The sequence below is a fragment of the Microcaecilia unicolor genome, chromosome 8, assembly GCF_901765095.1.
Source record: "Microcaecilia unicolor chromosome 8, aMicUni1.1, whole genome shotgun sequence".
NCBI lineage: Eukaryota > Metazoa > Chordata > Amphibia > Gymnophiona > Siphonopidae > Microcaecilia > Microcaecilia unicolor.
The window spans coordinates 227,233,541-227,248,796 of NC_044038.1; the positions used below are offsets into that span (position 1 = coordinate 227,233,541).

Genomic DNA, 15,256 nt, shown 5'->3' on the forward strand with positions numbered 1-15,256 from the left:
ACAATATATGGAATTATACAGAAGTATCACCTACCGTTAAACCTCTGGGCGGTAAAATGGCACCCTATTTAAAACTAACGCCGTCCCATTCCTCCAATCCGGAGGGACCTTGACTTTAAAGTGACAGTATCGCTGATTACAAAAAGGCTTTCCATTCAATACGATTATTTAAGCCCATGGGGGTAAGGGAGTGCAACCTAAAGATCCAACATTGTTCTCTTTGAATTAACGTTCGATCTTGATCCTCTCCCCTTATGGATTTCTCTACCTGATCAATGACAGTGCATTTAAAATCCGAAAATGTATGTGATGTTAAGCTATGAACTACTAAGGGGGCTTCTTTTCGCTGATGTATGATATTGTGCTTATGATCACTTAATCGTTGTTTAAGGGCTCGGGTGGTTTTCCCTACATATAATATTTTTTGCAGGGGCATTGTAGAACATAGACTACATACCTACTATTGCAGTCTGTAGTATCCCTTAATTTATATGTTTTATAATCGCTAGGATTAATGAATTCGTTAGTTATCAACATATTTGTGCAATAAATACAATCGCTACATTCTCTATGGCCAATATTTGTAGTCACGCTGTTATTGGTCCGTTTGGACTGCATTAACTCCCTCAGGTTTTGCCCCCTGGAATAAGCTATGCGTAGCTGATGATCTCGAAAAGCCGGGTGGGCTTGAATTATCCTCCAGTGATGTTTTAATGTATGAACTGCTCCCTTAATTCCCCGTGTGTATTTTAGAACACATGTTTGTATTTGTCTGTCCGAAGATATTGTATTTGGCTCTCGTATAAGCTTTTTCCCAAACTCCGTCTGGATATTGTCACTTCACTGGCTTCCGATCAGATACCGCATTCAATTCAAGCTTCTCCTTCTTACCTACAAATGCACTCAGTCTGCTGCCCCTCACTACCTCTCTACCCTCATCTCCCCTTACGTTCCCGCCCGTAACCTCCGTTCACAGGATAAATCCCTCCTCTCAGTACCCTTCTCCACCATCGCCAACTCCAGGCTCCGCTCATTCTGCCTCGCCTCACCCTATGCTTGGAACAACCTTCCTGAACCCTTACGCCAAGCCCCCTCCCTGCCCGTCTTCAAGTCTTTGCTTAAAGCCCACCTCTTCAATGCTGCGTTCGGCACCTAACCCTTACCGTTCAGTGAATCCAGAATGCCCCAATTTGACTGCCCCTATCGGACCGACCGTTCACTTGTCTATTAGATTGTAAGCTCTTTGAGCAGGGACTGTCTCTCTTTGTTAAATTGTACAGCGCTGCGTAACCCTAGTAGCGCTCTAGAAATGTTAAGTAGTAGTAGTAGTAGTATTGTCTGTTGCTGAACTTTTGAAGTAGATTTTTGGCTTGCTGTTTAAAGATATTCCTATCGCTGCAAATCCTACGATACCTGAGGAATTGAGAAAATATTGATTATTTATAGTGAAAGCAGAGTTTCTGAAGTCTTTCCTCCATCTAAAAAGATATGCGGAGAGATAGATAGATCTTGCTATTGTTAAGATTGAAGATAATTCTAGGAGCAAGAACCACTGGTTAAATTTATTTCTACATTAAAAATGAATAAAACAAAAACAGAAAATAAGTGATACATTTTTATCGGACTAACTTATTATATTTTTTGACTAGTGTTTGGAAGTGAAAACCTCCTTCCTTAAGTCATGACAAACATACTATTCCAGCGATATTATTATTATTTGTTACATTTGTATCCCACATTTCCCCAACTATTTGCAGGCTCAATGTGGCTTACATAGTACCGTAACCCGGTATGAACAAATACAAGGTGGTATTGTGGTAGAATAAGGTTCAAGTCTGGTAAATGCATGGGTGAACTTAGAGAGGAAGCGGAAAAGCTAGGATATGTCCATTACTCATTTTGGTTTCTTTATGTCACAGATAGCCAAGTTTTTATGTTGGGTCGGTGGGGTAATGTTTTTAGTGCTTTCCTGAAATTTAGGTGGTCGAGCGTGGTTTTTTACTACTTTTGGCAATGCGTTCGTTCCATAGTTGTGCGCTTAGGTAGGAAAAGCTGGATGCATACGTTGTTTTATATTTGAGTCCTTTGCTACTCGGGTAGTGGAGGTTTAGGTATGATCGTGCTGATTTTGTTGTGTTTCTGGTTGGTAGATCTATGAGGTCTGTCATGTATGCCGGGGCTTCGCCGTAGATAATTTTATGGGCCATTGTCCAGATTTTGAAAGTGATACGTTCTTTGATTGGGAGCCAGTGCAGTTTTTCTCGGAGGGGTTTGGCGCTTTCAAAACGTATTTTTCCATATATAAGCCTGGCTGCTGTGTGTTGGGCGGTCTGAAGTTTCCTTATGATTTATTCTTTGCATCCCGCATAAATTCCACTGCAATAGTCCGCGTGGCTTAGTACCATTGATTGTATCAGGTTGCGATATATTTCTGTCGGGAAGAATGGTTTCACTCGTTTGAGTTTCCACATGGAGTGAAACGTTTTCTTTATGGTGGATTTCGCTTGGTTCTCTAACGAGAGGTTCCAGTCAATTGTTACTCCGAGGATTTTCAGACTGTCTGAGATAGGGAGGGTGTGACCTGGGAAGTTGATACTTGTGGGTTTGTATGTATTGTGTTGGGATGAGATAACTTCATCTCCTTCCCTCATTCTTGGGGATTTTAACATTCATGCTAATGATCCCTCTGACTGGAGGAGTAGCCTAGTGGATAGTGCAGTGGACTTTGATCCTGGAGAACTGAGTTTGATTCCCACTGTAGCTCCTTGTGACTCTGGGCAAGTCACTTAACCCTCCATTGCCCCTGGTACAAAATAAGTACCTGAATATATGTAAACCGCTTTGAATGTAGTTACAAAAAAAACCTCAGAAAGGTGGTATATCAAGTCCCATTTCCCTTTCCCTTATGCTTCTCAGTTTCTTACTTTAACATCTTCTTTCAGTCTTCAACTGTGCTCCACTGCCCCCAGTCACCAGAATGGCCACTGTCTTGATCTTATCCTCTTCTCAAACTGCTCACTCTCCAGTTTCTGTGCCTCAACTCTTCCCCTCTCTGACCATCATCTGATAACTTTCACACTTAAACACCCTCCTCCCCAGTCCCATCCAATCTTAACCAATACATTTAGGAATCTTCAGGCTATTGACCCTTCTACTCTGTCCTCCAGTGTTTCAAATCTCTACCACTATGTTATCCAAGTCTGTCAATGAGGCTGTCATAAGCACATAAGCACTGCCACGCTGGGAAAAGACCAAAGGTCCATCAAGCCCAGCACTCTGTCTCCGACAGCGGCCAATCCAGGCCCCAAGAACCTGGCAAAAAACCCCAAATTTAATAACGATCAATCGACTTTTCCATCAGAAATCTGTCCAGACCCCCTTTAAACTCAGCAAGGCCAGCTGCCGTCACTACCTTCTCCGGCAATGAGTTCCAGAGTCTAACTACGCGCTGAGTAAAGAAAAACTTTCTCCGATTTGTTTTAAACCTACCACATTCTAATTTCATCTTGTGTCCCCTGGTTCTATTATTGTTAGAAAGAGTAAACAAACGCTTCACATCTGTCCGCTCTATCCCGCTCATTATTTTGTAAACCTCTATCATATCACTTCTCAGCCGCCTTCTCTCCAGGCTAAAGAGTCCTAGCCGTCTTAACCTCTCCTCATAGGGTAGTCGTCCCATAACTTTTATCATTTTTGTTGCCTTTTTCTGCACCTTCTCCAATTCCTTTATATCTTTTTTGAGATGAGGCGACCAGAACTGAACACAATACTCGAGGTGCGGTCGCACCATGGAGCGATATAACGGCATTATAACATCCTCATGCTTGGTTTCCATCCCTTTTCTAATAATACTCAACATTCTGTTCGTCTTCTTAGCCGCTGCAGCACATTGAGCTGAAGATTTCAACGTCCTATCCACGATGACTCCCAGATCCCTTTCTCGGTCCGTAACTAACGCGGAACCTTGCATAACATAGCTGTAATTCGGGATCCTCCTTCCCATATGCATCACTTTGCACTTGTCAACGTTGAACTTCATCTGCCATTTGGACGCCCAATCCCCCAGTCTCACGAGGTCTTGTAATTTTTCACACTCCTCCCACGACCCTGGATAATTTTGTGTCATCTGCAAATTTAATTACCTCACTAGTTACTCCCATCTCGAGGTCATTTATAAATATGTTAAAAAGCAGCGGTCCCAGCACAGACCCCTGTCTCTTCCTATAATTTATTTATTTATAGCATTTATATCCCACAATATTCTTACCCATGGGCAGGTTCAATGTGGCGTACAACAGTCTATAAAAACATACAACAATTCATCAAACAAACAATCAATGTTGTAAGAGAAAAAAGGAAATAGCTAAGGAGGGAAAAGGGGAAAGAGTAGCTGTGATTAGTATGTCGCTACGACAGTAGTAATTCAGAAGGAAGAGATGCCAGGCGGGTTTGGAGCGAAAGCTCTACCAAAAAGGAAGGCCTTGAGACGCTTCTTGAAGGTCAGGTGATCAGGAGTAAGTTTGACCAATTGAAGCAGCCCATTCCACAATTGAGTGCTAATATAGGAGAAGGTGGATGCATAGGTGGTCTTATACTTGAGGCCACAAAATACTGGGTAATGGAAGATGGCCGCTATGCACTTGTGACTAGCTGCACGCTCAGATTCCTCTTACCAACTATGCCTAAACGGAGAGGGAAGTGTACTGCCTGAACTACCCCATTACCTCCTTCTATTCCTGGACCGATGGATCGGTTCGTGAGCCTGCAGGGGACTGCAGTACAGGTCAGGAGTGGACCCTTGACGGGCGCTGCTTTTTTGGAGGAGTCGATGGCGTCCCTCGGGTTGGATACAACTCTGAGCCCCGACCATAGAGCTCCGCCCCCACAACCGCCGATCACAAGCTCGCCGCTTCAGGGAGAGCAGGGGCCGGCGCAGGGACGCGCTATGACCCCAATTGCTCTGGGGAATCGATTCCACCTTGACGAGAAGGGACGAGCTGGACCGACTGAAGTAACGGGGGAAAGAGACGACGGAGGAAAGCATGAGGAGGAACAGGAGGACATATTCCCAGCAGAGTTAACCAACAAGCCAACGGAGGTAACTCTGGATTCCCTTCGGGAATTAATGTCCCAACTGGGGAAATTATTTATTGCCCAAACAACTAAAGGGGCTCAGAAATTAAAATCTTTAGAGCAAAAGGTGGAACAAACTGAAAAATCTCAGCAAGCTTTGGTAACTCTTATGGATAAAGTAGAACAAGAATCAAAAAAGAGAGAAAATCTTCAAATGACTATGGTAAAAGATATTACTAATTTAAGATTGAAAGTTGAAACGTACGAGAACCATATGAGAAACCTCATCTTGCGATTTGTAAATTTCCCAAGAGTTCAAATGATCCAACCGCATGAAATGTTGAAAAGATATTTGTGGGAAAACTTGGGAATTCCGCAGGAGAATATTCCACCTTTTACTAAAGTTTACTACCTACCCAACAAACAAGTTATTCAGCAAAATCAACATGAACAGAGACTTGAAAATTTGTCACAATTTCTAGAGACATCAGATACTGAATTAGCCACAGCGGCCACTCTGGTGGCAACTGTGGCTTTACCACATGATAAACAGTGGTTGTTCTCAATGTTTTTTAAGCATAGAGAAACTCTGTTTTGGGGTTTAAAAATTTCCTTGTTTCCTGATCTCTCTAGAGAAACTCAACGTAAACGAAAACAGTTCCTTATTATGAGACCAGCGATTCAACAGTTGGGAGGTGTTTTCTTTCAGAGATATCCATGCAAATGTATTGTTAGGATTGACTCTGTTAAGTATGTCTTTCTAGATCCTTCTCAGCTCTCGGCCTTTATCGCGTCTAAAAGAACTTCTAGTAGCTTTAAAGAAAGTTAGCATTCTCTTCATAAGTGCATGATTTCTTATTTTGTATTTTCCTGAATCTCCTCATAAATTAGAATCTTGGATCCTCTGTATTGTTAAGACTTGAGTATTATATCAGAAATATTCCAGTTTGGAAATAATGATCATACTTATTTTTGCCTTGCTGATTCTTTCGTGTTCCTACGATGTAATACTATCCTTCAAGTTGTATCTTGAATAAATGTTTGTAAAATTCATTAAAAAAAAAAAAATACTGGGTAATGGAGATTTAAGTACGAACAAGCTGATCTGTGAGAGTTCCTAGGCGGCAGGTTAATTAGGGTGTCCATTATAAGCATATAATACTATTCTCTCCTCTGCTCTGGATACTCTCTCTCCTCCCATTCCCCGTTCTGTAAAACGTACCAAACCTCAGCCTTGGCTGACATCTAGAATCCGCTACCTACGCTCCTGTGCCCGCTCTGCCGAACGCCTTTGGCTGAAATCCCGTGCCCATGCTGACTTCATACATTTGAAATTCTTGCTGACCTCCTTCCAGTCTGCTCTTTTACTTGCCAAACAGGACTATTACATCCAGTTGACAAATTCTCTTGGCTCAAACCCTCAACGTCTCTTTGCCACACTGAACTCTCTCCTCAAAGTGCCTTCACCTAAAACCCCCCCTTCACTTCCCCCCCAGACTCTGGCTGAGTTCTTTCATGATAAGGTTCACAAGATTATACTTGAATTCTCAACCAGGTCACCTCCACCTCTCCTTCCCTTAGTCCATTCTCTCAACCCTCCAACCCCCGCCTCCTTTTCTGAAATCACTGAAGAGGAAACTAGTTTCGAGGAGGAAATAAGATGTGTAACTACCTGTTCCTCTGATCCTATTCCCACCCATCTACTTAACACTCTCTCTCCTACTGTCATCCCTTTTATCTGTCATATCCTCAATCTTTCACTGTCCACTGCGACTGTTTCTGATGCCTTCAAACATGCCGTAGTCACACCACTCCTTAAAAACCTTCATTGGACCCTACCTGTCCTTCCAACTATCGCCCCATCTCCCCCCATCTCCCTCGTCCCTTTCCTATCCAAGATATTTGAACGTGCTGTTCACCGCCGTTGCCTTGACTTTCTTTCATCTCAAGCTATTCTTGATCCACTTCAATCCTGGCTTTCGCCCCCTTCATTCAACTGAAACAGCGCTTGCTAAAGTCTCCAATGATCTGTTCCTGGCCAGATCCAAAGGTTATTCTATCCTCATCCTTCTCGATCTATCTGCTGCTTTTGACACTGTTAATCACAGCCTACTCCTTGATACGCTGTCCTCACTTGGATTTCAGGGCTCTGTTCTTTCTGGTTTTCTTCTTATCTCTCCCAGCGTACCTTTAGTGTATACTCTAGTGGTGCCTCCTCTACTAGTAGTAGTACTTCTATCCCACTGTCAGTTGGTGTACCTCAGGGATCTGTCTTGGGACCTCTTCTTTTCTCCATCTATACTTCTTCCCTTGGTACTCTGATCTCATCCCATGGTTTTCAGTATCATCTTTACGCTGATGACTCCCAGATCTACCTCTCCACACCAGAAATCTCAGCAGGAGTCCAGGCCAAAGTATCAGCCTGCCTGTCTGACATTGCTGCCTGGATGTCTCAGCGCCATCTGAAACTAAACATGACCAAGACTGAGCTTCTTATCTTTCCCCCTAAACCAACCTCTCCCTCCTCCCCCATTCTCTATTTCTGTGGATAACACTCTCATCCTTCCTGTCTCATCAGCTCATAACCTTGGGGTCATCTTCGACACCTCCCTCTCCTTGTCTGCACACATTCAGCAGACTGCTAAAACCTGTTGTTTCTTCCTCTATAATATCACCAAAATTCGCCATTTCCTTTCTGAGCACACTACCAGAACCCTCATCCACACTCTTATCACCTCTTGCTTAGACTATTGCAACTTGCTTCTCACAGGTCTCCCACTTAGCCATCTCTCTCCTCTTCAATCTAATTCTGCTGCACGACTAATATGCAGAGTGGAGGAGTGGCCTAGTGGTTAGAGTGGTGGACTTTGGTCCTGGGGAACTGGGTTTGATTCCCACTGCAGGCACAGGCAGCTCCTTGTGACTCTGGGCAAGTCACCCTCCATTGCCCAGGTACAAATAAGTACCTAAGCTGCATTGAGCCTGCCATGAGTGGGAAGGCTCTGAAGTTGCATTTTACATTGCTGAAACTGCTATAATTATTGGGAATATTTAGATTTATATCACAAGAAGGAAAGTTTTATATTCTAGGGCAATTTTGAAAGTTAACTCAATTGAAAATTCTTTGATTAGACTGTACCAATTCTGATCCCCATCTAGAGAATTGCCTTTTTCTTTAGGGAAGATACTTTGTTGCAGCGTAAAGTTTAGGTGGGATGTGAGATCTGTTATGAAGCGGTGGGGGCGGATTTTATTAGGTAGCTGGGGCAGGTATTCAATTGACAGTGGCTATTGGAGTATTTGTTTATCGCCTGGGTGACTGTATCAGCGGTGAGGAGGGCGAAATTTGTCCAGATTCGATCTGCTGGGTATTCTCCAGGGGTTGGATCTAGACCATTGATGAAGTACTCAATGTCTGTACTGTCTTGAGGTAGAGTTTTGCGTAGGTTTACAAGGTTGTCTGCGGATGGGATATCATTGTTGGTTGTGGTGACCGGCGTTGTGTCCAGTAGCTTGTCCACGAGATGCAATATTTTCTTCATGTTTTTGTAATCCAGTCCAATTTTAGTTTTGTAGTATGTTCTTTTGGTCTGTTGTTGTGTATTTGTATTTCCTTTGTATTTGTTTCCATGTGTTGAGTGTTTGTTCGTCTTTTGTTTTTTTTCCATGCGCGTTCCAGTTTCCTGGTTTGTGTTTTTAGCTTTTTCAGTTCTTCATTGAACCACGGTATTGATTTCTGTATGCGTGAGGTTCTTGTTTGTAAGGGTGTTATTTCGTCTAGTATGTTTCTGCATCTTTTGTCCCATTCTGAGCGGTAGTATATGGAGTCCGTTTGTGCTGTCCAATCATTAATTGTATATTTGTTGCCAAAATGTATTCGAGTCTATTTGGCCTCTCGTGGTGTAGGTTGTATGTTCTCGTATATGGTGAGGACCCCTTTTCCGCCATTTTAGGGATAGGTTTAATTTGTAATGGTCGGTCCAAGGCATTTCTGACCATTTAGTGTCTGTTATTATTAGGTTCTGGTCATCAGACAGTTTGTATGAAAAGAGGTTGAGTGTATGCCCCTTCACATGGGCAGTCAACAATGCCACCTCTGATGCACTGACCTGGCCCCTACTTTTCATAACACCTTAGATACTACAGCACCTAAACATGATATTGTTTTACAAGGTAAACACAAGCCTAGCCCTTGGAGAATGTCAGCTTTGTTGCATAGTGGTTAGGGTGGTTTGAGTTCAATTCCCACTTCAGGCACAGGCAGCTCCTTGTGACTCTGGGCAAGTCACTTAACCCTCCATTGCCCCATGTAAGCCGCATTGAGCCTGCCATGAGTGGGAAAGCGCAGGGTACAAATGCAACAAAAAAAAAATTTAAGGAGAAAATTGTGGAGGAGTGAAATGATATGGAGAAAATCAACAGATACTGATGATTATGACAGTTTCAAGTTAACGTTTCAAACAATTATTATAAGATCTGGGTCAGCGAGGCATTGAATAGACCTAAGAAACTATTTCAAACTTTGAAGGGTTTGGTTAATGGTTATGATGACTTGGATAAATATTTAGGGCCAAATGCGGATGAATTTGATGATTTTTATGTCCAAAAAGTGGAAAGTTTTGGAAAGATTTTGAGTGATGGGATGGATTTGACTATGATGTGTGATGGTGGTAATATGGGAAATGTTTGGTCAGATTTTACTTCAGTATCTGTTGATGAGATATATTCAGTCCTGACTAGGGTTACTCCTACCAGATCTTTGATAGATCCTTGCTCTTCTGTCATAGTGCAGACTTTTAAGTAAATTGAGGTCTATTTACCTGTTGCTGATTTTAGAACTGTGATTCAAGTGTTGGTCTTAAGATTGGATTACTACAATGCTCTGTACCTCGAGATTGCTGTATCCAGGTGTCAGGCATTACAAATTGTACAGAATGCAACAGCTAGGATGACTGCAGGGATAGCCAAAAGAGAGCATATCACATCTGTATTAAAGAGTCTTCATTGGTTTCCAGTGAACTTTCGGATACAATTTAAGATCTCGTGTTTAGTTCACCAAATACTGTATCTCGATGCACCAAGGTGTTTAAAACAATTGTCAATTTATCAGCCTAGACGTAAGTTACAATCCGAATCAGCTATGCGCTTGTCCATTGACAGTTGCTCTGAAGCACAGTACTTAAGTACCACAGTCTCTGCATTTTCTATTGCAGCACCAATGTTATGGAATGCACTTCCCGAGGTTTTACACTTGTGTTCATCAAGATTGAGCTTTAGAAAACAGCTAAAGACATATTTATTTGTGCAGGCTTTTCATGTAGTATGATAGTAGATGAGTGGCACACAGAAAGAAGGGCTGTTAGGTTATATTTTTGTGAGTAAGTAATAATCGTATATTGTATTGTATACCCTGGAGGAAAGGAGGAACAGGGGTGATATGATACAGACGTTCAAATATTTGAAAGGTATTAATCCGCAAACGAACCTTTTCCGGAGATGGGAAGGCGGTAGAACGAGAGGGCATGAATTGAGATTGAAGGGGGGCAGACTCAAGAAGAATGTCAGGAAGTATTTTTTCACGGAGAGAGTGGTGGATGCTTGGAATGCCCTCCCGCGGGAGGTGGTGGAGATGAAAACGGTAACGGAATTCAAACATGCGTGGGATAAACAAAAAAGGAATCCTGTGCAGAAGGAAGGGATCCTCAGGAGCTTAGCCTAGAATGGGTGGCAGAGCTGGTGGTTGGGAGGCGGGGCTAGTGCTGGGCAGACTTATACGGTCTGTGCCGGGGCTGGTGGTTGGGAGGCGGGACTAGTGCTGGGTAGACTTATACGGTCTGTGCCAGAGCCGGTGGTGGGAGGCAGGGATAGTGCTGGGCAGACTTATACGGTCTGTGCCAGAGCTGGTGGTGGGAGGCGGGACTGGTAGTTGGGAGGCGAGGATAGTGCTGGGCAGACTTATACAGTCTGTGCCAGAGCTGGTGGTGGGAGGCAGGGTTGGGGGTTGGGAGGCAGGGATAGGGCTGGCCAGACTTATACGGTCTGTGCCCTGAAGAGGACAGTACAAATAAAAAAGTAGCACATATGAATTTATCTTCTTGGGCAGACCAGATGGACCGTGCAGCTCTTTTTCTGCCGTCATCTACTATGTTACTATGTATTGAGTTTTATGATGTAAAGTTGATGTGATTTTTTTTATTTTGTTTTATTTACTGACATTCTATTATACATGTTTTTTTTTAAATTGTAATTCAGATAGCATTTATATGGGCTAGAAATTTTAAAATAAATAAAACTCTCCAGCACTGTATTGATATTTTTTTTCTCTCTGTCTGTTTTTAGGGAGTATCATCCAATCTTTTCTTTGTGGAGCACGAGTTCCTCGAACAGGCAGTCCAAGATGGCAAGAGCCATCAGAACCAGCACGAGGCTCAGTTTGTGGTGGAGCTCTGCAAGTATTTCCTGTGTCAAGGCTACAAATCCTCTCAGATTACAATCCTCACCACCTACACTGGACAGCTCTTCAGTCTTCGCAAACTCATGCCTGCTAAGATATTCTCTGGCGTGAGAGTGCATGTTGTGGACAAGTACCAGGGGGAAGAGAATGATATTATCCTGCTCTCACTTGTTCGGAGTAATAGGGAGGAGAAGGTTGGCTTTCTCCAGATCTCCAATCGGATATGTGTGGCACTGTCCAGAGCCAAGAAAGGGCTGTACTGTATTGGAAATATGAAAATGCTTGGCAGGGTACCCCTCTGGAGCAAAATTATACATACTCTGAGGGAAAGGGGCCAGGTGGGCCGATCGCTCATGCTTTGCTGCCAGAATCATCCTGACACCAGGACTCTGGTGTCAAAAGCAGATGACTTCCGTAATGTGCCAGAAGGTGGCTGCAGCCGCCCCTGTGAGTTTAGGCTGAGCTGTGGGCACGTCTGCACACGAGCCTGCCATCCTTACGACTCAGATCACATGGAATTTCAGTGCATAAAACCCTGCCAGAAGGTGCTCTGTGCAGATGGGCATAGGTGCCCTCAGCTTTGCTTTGAGGCCTGTGAAGAGTGTAGCGTGTTAGTGCGTAAAACCATCCCACAGTGCGGTCACCTTCAGATGGTCCCATGTTCCATTCCTGCAGAAGACTTTTGTTGCAAGGAGCCTTGTCAAAATATCCTCAGATGTGGGCACCAATGTAGTTTATCATGTGGGGAAGAGTGTGAGGAGTTGTGCTCTGAAGAGATTGCAGCTGTGCTGAAGTGTGGCCATGAACAAAAGATCAAGTGTTCGATGAAGCAGGACTTGTTGTACGGGAGGCCTGTAAAATGCAAGACCAAATGTTCTGCTACCCTGGAGTGTGGTCATGCTTGTCCAGGCTCTTGTTACGACTGCTTTGGAGGACGATTCCATGAGCATTGTAAACGTCCTTGCACCCGCCTCCTGATTTGCTCACACACGTGTCAGGAGCCTTGCACTAATGAATGCCCTCCTTGCCAGAGGGTATGTCAGAATCGTTGCGTCCATAGCCAATGCAAAAGGAAATGTGGGGAGAAATGTATCCCGTGTGTAGAACCATGTGAGTGGAGCTGCCAGCACTATCAATGTAGTAAGCTGTGCTCGGAGCCGTGTGACAGACCACCATGCAACGTGCCTTGCACTAAGCGACTGGAATGTGGGCATCCTTGCATTGGGCTCTGTGGAGAACCATGTCCTACAAAGTGTCGTGTGTGTCATCATGATGAGATCACCCAGATTTTCTTTGGCAATGAGGATGAGCCAGATGCCCGATATGTCCAGCTAGAGGACTGTGGCCACATTTTTGAGGTCAGTGGTCTTGATTATTTCATGAATGAAAAGGAAAGTGAAGAGGAAATAGTCATTAAACTTAAAGTCTGTCCTGAGTGTCAGACCCCTATCAGGAAGAACCTGAGATATGGTACCATCATTAATCAACGGCTAGAAGAAATTGAGAGAGTGAAAGGAAGGATCCTGGGCCCAGCAAGTGAAATAGAATGCAAACGACTGCAGCTGCGGGACCAGCTGGTGAACGTGAAAGACATCCGAAGGAGCTTTCCCATAGAATACCACATGATGGAAGAGAAGCTCCTGGCCTCTGACCTCTCCTTGAAGACGCTTGCCTATCTTGAAAACTTGATAGTGTTTTACAAAAGACTGGCTGGGCTGATGACGACTTTAGGTAAGATAGATGTTGGAGAGAGAGAAGGACTGCGGAGGAAGGTGACCGAGATTCAGGGTTGGATGGACAAGCCCCAGCATGGTTTTACTGAACAAGAACTTTTGGACCTTCAAAGTGAGATACAGAGGTTGACCCTTTTGGTAGAACTCCTTGTTAGATGCAAAATGGCAGCTGGGAGGGTTAATGCCACTACACAAGCAGAAATCACCAAGCTGCAAAGTGTCCTAGAGAGCAGTAAGAAGTTCACCAAGGAAGACGAAAGTTTGGTGAAGACAAAAATGATGGAATTGAAAGAGAGTCTTCCTTGTTCAGGCTTAGGGATATCTGAAGAAGAGCGGGTCATGATTGTTAGAGCTATTGGTTCACCACAGGGCCACTGGTTCAAATGTCCCAACAATCATATTTATTTGATCACAGAGTGTGGTGGAGCCATGCACAAAGGCACATGCCCAGACTGTAAGGCAGAGATTGGTGGGGAAAACCACACTCTGCTGTCAAGCAACCGACTGGCTTCAGAAATGGATGGAGCACCGCATGCAGCCTGGTCTGAAATGGGAAATAACATGTTAAACTTTGGGGATCTAAGAAGGCTGGTGTAGACACAAAGAAATACAATTAACAAAAGTAATCATGTTTAGCTGGTTTCAATCTTTTAAACTTGTTAAAGCTCCTTGCCTGTTTGTTGCCACAGTTTTCAGGCTAAGCTGTGACCAGTTCTTAAGACTTTTTTTTACAGACTTCCTAGGTCATGATGCTTACTTTTATAATAGCTAAGAAAACTTTATTGTGCTTTTTTTTTCCTGTTATTAATTGCCGTGGGGGGGGGGGGGGGGGGAAAGAGAGAAGGCATATCTCTCCCAATAAAATGACATAGTGAGGTCTTTGTGGAAGAATTACTATTGATAAACTAAGAAAGAAAATGTACTTGAAGGGAGGTTTTCCTTGCAGCAATGGACTGAAAATATTCTTGGAATGAAATATTTATAACTCTACTTACCCTTTTGCAATAGGAGTCCAGTTTCTGCTTTAGGCCCTAATTTGATATTTTATTATCATTCAGGACAATCTTTGTTAACATACAGACTTAGGGCTTTGTTTATACACTGTTCACCCCTTCGCCCCCCCCCCCCCCCCAACCATAAGCATGAAATTAGGTGAAAAGGTTTATAAACCAAGCCCTTAGTGCAAGTTTTCTGTTGATAAAATATGTTGTGGTCACTAACTCCAAGGAGATAAGGGTATGGCTTCCTTCTGGGCCAAGGGTGTTGCAGAATCCTTGAAACTATTATTGCTGTAAGGAACTTCAGATGCAGTGCATATTCTTCCTAACCATTGGGGGGGGGGGGGGGGGGGAGTCTTGTGAGATATGAACTTTTAGGAGCAGGCTGTATATGGATTTAACAAAACAAGCACATTGTAAAAGTTACTCTGGATCACCTTGTGTCTGAAGACTGGACAGTTTTATATTGAGTTTGGTTTATTAGCCCGTCTTGTTCTGTGGCTGAAACAGAATCTACTCTTTTCCTTTCAGCCACATTGGATTGATTAACACATACTGTACTGGTGAATACCTCAGGTCCTTTCTAGCATTCATGTTCTCTTGTGAGCAGAGCCCCCTGGTATAATTTGCACAACTACTTACCCAAATGATCCTATGTGTTCTGTACTATGCACTTTAGAACCTAAATTAAATAAAACTATTTCTTTCCAAATAGGGTGTCTTTCTTTTTATGGCAAATGTGTATCTATTCTCATTCTCTTTTTATGGTATATTTTTTTTCATGTTTAGCCCTGTCTCCATCCATCCATCCAACCAACCCCACATGCCCTTTGCACTTACCAGTGTTACTTATGGGTGTATATATCCTTTTCTTAGCTTCAGCTCCACCGTTCTTATGGGTTACTTATGGGTGTATATATCCTTTATAAAGGACCTGGCCAAATGGGTGGAAACGTGGCCCTTTGGGGTTATTAAGTATCCAGGATTGAACCAAAGTC

The 15,256-nt window shown here is 43.3% G+C and overlaps 1 protein-coding gene across 2 annotated transcripts in view; it reads left to right on the forward strand.

Annotated features, from left to right (window-relative positions):
- The window catches only part of ZNFX1 (zinc finger NFX1-type containing 1), a 55,251-nt gene extending 40,291 nt beyond the window's left edge, over positions 1 to 14,960 (forward strand). The window contains exon 14 of one of the 2 annotated variants that reach the window (XM_030211438.1): positions 11,413 to 13,857. In XM_030211438.1, the coding sequence (XP_030067298.1) occupies positions 11,413 to 13,857 (2,445 nt within the window). Of the gene's footprint in view, positions 1 to 11,412 lie in introns of both variants that reach the window. The other variant, XM_030211439.1, reaches the window with a different exon arrangement.
- The last annotated feature ends 296 nt before the right edge of the window (positions 14,961 to 15,256 follow it).